This window comes from Otolemur garnettii, unplaced genomic scaffold (assembly GCF_000181295.1).
Source record: "Otolemur garnettii isolate 467f Iridium unplaced genomic scaffold, OtoGar3 scaffold00088, whole genome shotgun sequence".
NCBI lineage: Eukaryota > Metazoa > Chordata > Mammalia > Primates > Galagidae > Otolemur > Otolemur garnettii.
The window spans coordinates 8,163,190-8,172,439 of record NW_003852483.1 but is presented as its reverse complement, the minus strand read 5'-3'; the positions used below and the strand labels follow the sequence as shown (position 1 = coordinate 8,172,439).

Below are 9,250 nucleotides of genomic sequence, written 5' to 3'. Positions count from 1 at the left end.
GAAGGAAATGGTCTGTACACTGATGGCTAAGGAACCTACATGTCTCTAGGTACTTGTTAAAACTCACAGAAATGCACACCAAAAAGAGAGTTTACTGGATATAAACCACAAATGAAGACACAGCAGGTAGCCTGGTACTTTAGAAAAATTAAATGCCTAGTAGTGGCCCTGCCTTGACCCATCATTTTCAGAACTCAGCTCAGGATAAAGGGGAATTGCAGATGCAAATTTCATAAGCCATCTAGTAAGTGGTGAGGCACAAATGAGGCTGATCCGATGATCCAAATAAGAGCAAGCAACATAAGGCACACGACTCAGTCTCATGAAAAGTGGTGTACGACATTTACTTCTCAAATATATCTGTGAGATTTATGCTACTTACAGCACCAAAGTAAGGGGCCTGGTGTACAACGCCTGTGCCTTCCTCTTCCTTCACATAGTTGTCAACAAGTACAGTGAAAGCACCATTCTCTTTACACTGAAAAGAAAAGTTAGCAGGCTTTAGGGATGCAACTTCAGGGATGAAACATTGCGAAACTGTATGTATCACAATGTTAACCTTATAACAATTTTTGTAAGAGCCTGAAAAAACTTTTAACAAGTAAAATATATTTCCATAAATAGGAAAGACAGAGTAATTCAAACTGTGAAGCAGCATGTTAATTCAAAATATCTTTTCTAATAACTAAACACTTATAATTGAAATAATTATCTGAAGACGTGTAGATAAAATTTTCAAATTTTCTTAGTTCTTCCAACCCCAACCTTCACCCTAACATGTAGTTTAGCAACAGTCTCAGAAAACATGCTCCCTAAACTATTCACTTGCCAGTACATTTTCCTTCTCTTCTTTTTCTTTCTTTGTCTCTCTCTCTTTTTTTTGAGATAATTTTACTCTGTTACCCTCGGTAGAATGCTGCGCTGTCATAGCTCACAGCAACCTCTTGGGCTCAAATGATTCTCATACCTCAGCTTCCCAAGTAACTGGGACTACAGGTGCCCACCACAAAGCCCAGCTAACTGTGCTGTTGCTCAGGCTGGTATTTAACTCCTGAGCTCAAACCATCTACCCACCTCTACCTCCCAGCACGCAAGGATTAAAAGTGTGAGCCACCACTCCTGGCCCACAGTACATTTTCAAAGACTACAGATAATCTGTTTCTTCTTTTCCTTTCAAGCCAGCTCAAATTACTCTGTCACAAAAGGCAAATCTTGAAAAAACAGGTGAAGCAGCCAAGAGTTACAGGTTATTCCATACTATAAAACTTAGGGGAAATTTAGTTTTCTCTACAACAGCAATACCATCAGATTAATGTATATAATGGTAACAGATGCACTCTATCTTCATCTCCTCTTATTTCTTTCTCTTCACCCTTACATCTGCCAAACTGGCCCTTAGCTGTCCTACTTCTCTTACACTGGTTAAAAGGACTTCCCAAAGGACTTTCACATTTAATCTCTATAATCCTGTGAAAAAGGTATTAGTATTCTCATGTCTTAAAAATATTATAGCTGGTCAGGCACAATGGCTCATGCATTTTGGGAGTCTGAGGTAATTCTAGCATTTTGGGAGTCTGAGGTATAAGGATCACTTGAGGCCAAGAGTTAGAGGCCAGCCTGGGTAGCACAGTAAGACCTAGTCTCAAAACACAAAACAAAATTTAAAAATTAAAAAAAAAAACTCATAAAAACAAACCAACAAAAATTAACCAGGTACTCTTGTGTGTACCTGTAATCCTAGTTACTTGGGAAGCTGCGGCAGAATGGTTTGAATCTGGGAATTGAGGCTGCAGTGAGCTATGACGATGCTAACCACACTCAAACACTCAAGCCTGAACGACAGAGCAAGATACCAGCTTTAAAAAAATATATACAGCTGTTATTTGTATTTCACAGATGAGAAAACTCAGAATGAAGATTAACTATCTTTTCCAAATCACATACAAAACAGTAAAGCAACCATGACATGAAATAAGGTCGTAGGTTCCAAATATAATGTTACTTTCAACTACAAGTACTCTTCTTCGGAACTTTAAACTTGAAAAATAACAATAAATTTTTAATTGCTGTAACCAAAATCAACTTGAAACATTTCAGAAGGCATAGTATAATATGTGTTAAAAGGTGTGCCTTTAAACAGTAAAAAAATGGAGACAGAATATGTGGGTCCATAGAATCACATTGACACACAGTGAACATAAAAGTATCTTACTGATCCTAAGGGCAGACACAGAAAGCCCTCGTTATATCCTGTCTCTCAAAGCCTCTCAGGGGATGGCTGGGCTAAACATCAGATGATTTCATACGGGATAAGAGAATGTATAGTACCTCTCTAAAGTCACCAAAGGTCTCAAATATTTCAGGAAGGTTATTCAATGGGTAGGTGTTGTTCAATTTAATTCAGTATGTGTTGAATGCCTATTATAAACAAACCTCTGAATTAACTTAAAGTTCCTGTCTAGTGCATCCATGTGCATTTTTGGACAGGATTTAACTGTTTTTAGATTCTTAAAAGAGTCTATGATTCATAAAGGCAGAGTTACTGATCCAGTGAAAGAACTCTTAAACCAGCAGTTCTCAACCTGTGGGTCGCAATCCCTTTGTAACAATGAAAATACAACCTGCATATCAGATATTTACATTATGATTCATAACAGTAGCAAAATTAGTTATGAAGTAGCAACAAAAATAATTTTAAGGTTAGGGGTCACCACAACATGAGGTATTACAGGGTTGCAGCATTAGGAAGGTTGAGAACCACTGTCTTAGACCAAGGGTGTACATAAAGAACTGTATTATAGGGTTGTGGCATTAGGAGGCATTAGGAAGGTTGAGAACCAGTCTTAGACCAAGGGTGTTTTTCCCTCCACCATACCCTAAAAGAATAAGAGTTGTCTTGGGTCACGCATTAAATACACAAATGCTAACGAAAGCTGATTAGCAAAAAAAGGGGCTGGGCATACTTTTTATGATATCCAGCACCACACATAAGCAAAAAAAGTCCTCACAAAATCAGCATGTGGCCTACAGGCTATAAGTTGAACACTCCTATTAGATAATTAAAAAAAAAATGTTTAGGCTTGGCGCCCGAAGCTCAGTGAGTAGGGCCTGGACACATAATCCGAAGCTGGCAGGTCCGAGCCCGGCCTGGACCTGCCAAACAGTGACTACAGTGACTACTGCAACCAAAAAAAAAAAAACTAGGTGTTGTGGTGGGCACCTGTAATCCCAGCTACTTGGGAGACTGAGGCAAGAGAATTGCTTAAGCCCAAGAGTTTGAGGTTGCTATGAGCTGTGATGCCAAAGCACTCTACCAAGGGCAACACAGTGATACCCTGTCTCAAAACAAAACAAAAGAAAATTTAAAAAAGTTAAGGCACATAAGAGAAGAATGCAACATGACATTTTTTCCAAGGGAAAAACCAAAGAGGCATTTTCAGAAAACTCTTCTTTCAGAAGACATAAATTCAGTCTGTAGTTTTGGGATTTTGTTATGTGGGCTGATGTTACTGAAGTTAGATCTCAGATTGGTTTTGACTTGCACTTCTCTAATGATTAAAGATGATGACCATTTTTCATTGCCTAGTGGATTTCTGTATGCTGTGCCCTCTTTCCATCTCTCCCTGTAAGGTTTTCGCTACCACTGCTTTGAGAGTTCCTCAGCTGGTGTGGGGCAAACTGTTTCCTAATCACATCCCTCCATGTTGCTTTAAACATATCCTTTACTCAGCAAAAATGGTTCTTTCCTTTTATATGTCTTTGCCTTTTTCATTATGTTTTCCTACTATTTTAAAAGTGTCTCACTTTTTTTTCCATATTGTTGTACTCAGCAGATACTGCATTAAGTAGGCAACACAAAATGTGGGAAAACACTCGGGGTGCACAAAAATGAGGAGAGAGACACAATGAACAGAAACGTGGTGGACAGAACCTAAATCTCAGAGTTCACTTACATCAACAAAACTCGCCCTGCCCTGAACAGGAACAGAAGGGCCAGCAAATGTTTTATCTTGGGCTGTGATGTGATAATGTGTTCAGCTGATTTCCACATAATGTGTAAAGTCAGGCCTGAAGGTGATGTTTATAATCTTATTCCAAGACCTTTAAATAAATACTAAAGAGAAATTCATGGCTGAACTTCTTCTTTTGGTAATGGAGAATGAGGGGTGGGGGTTACAACTATAAGTATGGATTCTCCCTTGTCAGTAAATGAAAACCACATAAAACAGCTTTATGACTCTTAATAAAACTAAGGAGCTACCATCCGAGTTCTATAGTGGTGCCTAGATTTACAACACCCGCCTCATTAACCAACTTGATATAAATTCCGTTTAGTTTTACACAATGTTTTATTCTAATCACTCTCTTAAATGTGGGAAAAAGAAAACCTTAAATAAGCTGGCTGATACGTAGACTGTATGAAATAAAAATATATATGCAAAAATCTAATCAAATGTAATGTCATATCATTTAAGAAAAATCTATAAACAAATCAATTTTGTTAATCCTAATGCAGACTTTTGGATTGAGGCATACTCACTTGAACAATATAATAATTAGACAATGGAATTTCATTTATCACTTCACTCCAACTTAACAGATAAACAGATGATGGTGAGCTCTTGCAGTAAGCAGTCACAAGCTTACCTTCAAAAAGTAGTCAAATAGGGGCCTATACTTCTTGCCTTTAAGATAGGCACCAGGAAATCTAGAAAAGGAGAAAAGTCATAATGACATTAAAATCAAAGGAACGAGACTAGAGCCACATCAAATCTTAAGTCCCCATTGATTTGCTGATTTTTTTGTCATTAATTCTAAAACACTTGACTTGTACATACTCAGTACTCAAAATTAAATTTGAATAATACAGATTTTGGATAAGGAAGCTTTTCTCTTTTTAAAAATAAAGGCACAGACATATATCAACTATTTGAATATTCACCTTTCAAGGATCGCATAGTCACTCTCCAGCTTATAGAGGGCTGATAATCTGGCTTCCATTAAAATGAGTAATTTTTCTCTAGCAATATCTAAGAGGAAAAGGAAAAAGGTGGACTTAGTTATATTCAGACTTTGGCTAACTGTAAACATACACATCAGGCATACTTTCCTCCTGAGGAGCTCCCATACCATGTGCATCCAGGGTGCCCTATAGCTAGACAGCTGGTATTTACTATTTATCACACCTACAACCACTTTAAGTAAATGAATCATTATTTTCTCATTCCCAAGGTAATGAATGTGGATGTTTGAAAAGCACAAAATTGGCTTGGTGCCTGTAGCATAGTGGTTACAGTACCAGCCACATACACCAAGGCTGACAGGTTCAAAACCAGTCAGGGCCAGTTAAACAACAATGACAACTGTAACAAAAAATAGCCGGGCATTGTGGCGGGTTCCTGTAGTCCCAGCTACTTGGCTGACTGAGGCAAGAGAATCACTTAAGCCCAAGAGTTTGAGGTTGCTGTGAGCTGAGACGTCACTGCACTCAACTGAGGGCAACATAGTGAGACTCTATCTTAAAAAAAGAAAAGGGCACAAAATTAACAAACCAAGTAAGTTCACAAAGTAAAAGTCATCTGTAATCTCATCCCCTCTCAGACATTATCATTTGGGTATCTATTCATCCAGCTATCATTCAATGTATATACTAACAAACATATATGTAAATGTGTGAGATTTAAAAATAATAATTATGAATAATAATTTATTTGATCTTGAAATGTGTTTTTACTTAATTCCTTGAGAATATCTATGTATTAGCACATACAGATCCTTCTCAATCTTTTAAATACCTCTGTAGGAATCTATTTTATGGAGGTATCACAAGTTATAATGACTATTAAGACACTTAACTTGTTTTCAAATTTTTACTACAATGGATACTATTAATCATCAATGTCCTTGTATACATCTGTGTACCCTTATTGGAAGTGCTTCTGGAAGATTTATCCTACAGAGAGAAAACCTGGAGCAAATGTATGAACATATAACATATAATACTACTGGGATGTTGACTCACATATGGAATGCCAGCACTTTGGGAGGCCAAGGTCAGAGGATCACTTGAGCCTAAGAATTCAAAACCAACCTGAGCAAGAGTGAGATCTCATCTCTGCTAAAACCAGAAAAACAAGCCAGGCATTGTGGCATGCTCCTGTAGTACCAGCTACTTGGGAGGCTGAGGCAAGAGGATCACTTGAACCCAGGAGTTGGTTTATTGCACTTAGGTACATTTGTTCACAAAGTACTAATCTTCTTTTTTTCAGTTAACTCTCTAGGGAAAGGTCCTAGATGTAACTATAGTAACTCTCTACCAACGAATATTTTTTTTTTTTTTTTTTTTTTTTTTTTTGAGACAGAGCCTCAAGCTGTCCCCCTGGGTAGAGTGCCGTGGCATTACAGCTCACAGCAACCTCCAACTCCTGGGCTGAAGCGAGTCTCCTGCCTCCGCCTCCCAAGTAGCTGGGACCACAGGCGCCCGCCACAACGCCCGGCTATTTTTTGGTTGCAGCCGTCATTGTTGTTTGGCGGGTCCGGGCTGGGGATTCGAACCCGCCACCTTAGGTGTACGTGGCTGGCGCCTTAGCCGGTTGAGCTATAGGCGCCGAGCCTCTACCAACGAATATTGTAAAGGCACAAAGTTTTCAAGCTCTAATTCGTTAGGAATAATTAATTCCTAATACCACTAATAAAAATGTGATGCCACATTTCTGAATCTTAGATTCTTCATCCTCTAACAGTGGAGTTATGTGTATAATCGTATTACAAACTGGCTTTATAACAAAATTTTACTTTCTACTTTTTATATCTCTGTACTATTTAAACTTTTATATGTTACTTTTTTTTTTCCTTTTTTATTTGAGACTGAGTCTTGCTCTGTTGTCCTACATAGAATGCGGTGGCATCATCATAGTTTGCTGCAACCTCAAACTCCTAGGTTGAAGTGATCTTGCTGTCTCAGCCCCCCATGTAGCTGGGACTGCAGCACGCTTACCAATTTTTTTCTATTTTTGGCAGAGACAGAGTCTCACTCTTGTTCAGGCTGGTCTCAAATTCCTAAACTTCAGCAATTCATTCTCCCTGGCCTCCCAGAGTGCTAGAATTATAGGCATGTGCCACCATGCCCAGCCTGTATGTTACTTTTTAGCCACTGTTTTAAGTCAGATTCTTTTGAAAAAATTCTGTTTTTACTCCGAAAGAAATGTAAGCATTCATAGATTCCTCAAATATATAATTATCTAATCCATGTAACCAGGCACATGCTTACCTTTTATCTTCACATATTGCATATCTGGATTGACACAGAGGGCAAGGTTACTAGGTAGAGTCCAGGGAGTGGTTGTCCAAGCAACTAAAGATATATTTTCATCTTCCTCCAAAGGGAAAGTTATAAATACTGAAGGATCTTGAACATCCTGAAATAAATTGAGGTAAAGTATTATTTTACAAATAACTAACAACAGACAAGTAATAAAAAAAAAATACTAATCCTAAATAGGAATACAATAAATATATTTTCATGATAAACTAACCTCTTAGGAAACCATTTGCCACACTTATAAAAAGAAAATACAAAGAAATTACAAGAAAAAATTTTTAAATACTTCACAAATGTTTTAATAATTAGCTTAGTCACAAATATAAAACATTTTAAGACCTCTGCTAACCTTTTAAAGTAATCTGTCAAGAGAAATATATAATGGTGGTTTTACTATTACAATTGCCTTATCCTAAGTCTATAAAGAGGTCAACAAAACAACTGTTTTGGAAAATACAGCAAGTGAGCTAAGAATGTTTTGACAGAGGTAAAACCATGCAACAGAAATCACCTAAACTGAGAAGCCTAAAATATTTGCTTTACAGAAAAAGTTTACCAACTCCAGTCCTAGAACTAGACATAAGTATATTCTTACGATCCAATAATTCTACTACTTGTTATCTAACAGCAACCTGTACATGCGCTTTTCAAAGCACAAATTCTAGAATGTGCACAGCAGTAACATTTGTAAAAGCCAAAGACCAGAAATTATCCAAATGCTTCTCAAAAGTAGAATGAACACTAGACAGTAATTTAAATGATTTACAACTGCATACAACAGGGGTCCTCAAACTTTTTAAACAGGGGGCCAGTTCACTGTTCCTCAGACCCTGGGAGGGCCAGATTGCGGGCCCCAGGACGAATTGGCTGCTAAGCAGGACAGGCAGTGACGGCAAAAACACCTGGCGGGCCGCAGTTTGAGGACACCTGGCATACAACATAGATGGTTTTCACAAACAATGTTGAACAAGAGAAGCTACACACATAACACTACTTGATTTCATTTCTGCAAAGTAAAGAATTGACAAAATTCAATGTATGTGCTGAAAGTGAGTTCAGTGGTTTCTATAGATCAATGGTTCTTAGCCTTCCTAATGCAGCGACCCTTTAATTCCTTTAGTTCCTCATGTTATGGTGACCCCCAACCATAAAATTATTTTTGTTGCTACTTTGTAAGGGTAATTTTGGTACTGTTATGAATTGTAATGTAAATATCTGATATGCAGGATGGTCTTAGGTGACTCCTGTGAAAGGGTCTTTCAACCCCCAAAGGGGTTGTAACCCACAGGTTGAGAACCACTACTGTAGATGGAGGCAAGGGGAGCCAGGGGCTAACCTACAGTGACTATGAGGAGGGAAGAGATTCTAGTAGGTTGATAAGGTTATATTTTACTTTCCATGGCTGCTGATTTCATGGATATATTCACTTTGTGAAAAACCACAGAGCTGTGATCTTCTGAAGTGTGCTTATTTCCTGCATATATATATTTCAATCAAATGTTATAAGCAACCACAAAAGAAAACTATGGACAAAGCACTAGTAAATGGAAGAGTCAAAACTCTTGTCTTATGTTTAAACTATTAGGTCATTAAATTCTATCAAGCTGAATAAAAATGGGGGGGGAGCAGAAACTTCAATAAGGCTGCTTGCAACATCTGGAAATTTGTTGATTTTGAAAGATTTTCAAAATAATCTATTTTCTCTTAAAAAGCAAGTACAGGCTCAGCACCTGTAGCACAGTGGTTATGGCGCTGGCCACATACACTGAGGCTGGTGGATTCGAACCCAGCTCTAGCCAGCTAAACAACGACAACTGAAACAAAAAATAGCTAGGCGTTGTGGCAGGCACCTGTAGTCCCAGCTACTTGGGAGGCTGAGGCAAGAGAATCGCTTAAGCCCAAGAGTTTGAGGTTGCTGTGAGCTGTGAC

The 9,250-nt window shown here is 38.1% G+C and overlaps 1 protein-coding gene across 2 annotated transcripts in view; it reads right to left on the bottom strand.

Moving 5' to 3' along the window:
- IARS (isoleucyl-tRNA synthetase) overlaps window positions 1-9,250 on the bottom strand; it is an 83,122-nt gene that overhangs the window by 55,740 nt on the left and 18,132 nt on the right. For both annotated transcript variants that reach the window (XM_003795050.3, XM_023516237.1), the window contains exons 7-10: window positions 7,271-7,418; window positions 4,943-5,030; window positions 4,648-4,708; window positions 383-478 (exon numbers count right to left, since the gene is read on the bottom strand). In XM_003795050.3, the coding sequence (XP_003795098.1) occupies window positions 383-478; window positions 4,648-4,708; window positions 4,943-5,030; window positions 7,271-7,418 (393 nt within the window). The remainder of the gene's footprint in view (window positions 1-382; window positions 479-4,647; window positions 4,709-4,942; window positions 5,031-7,270; window positions 7,419-9,250) is intronic.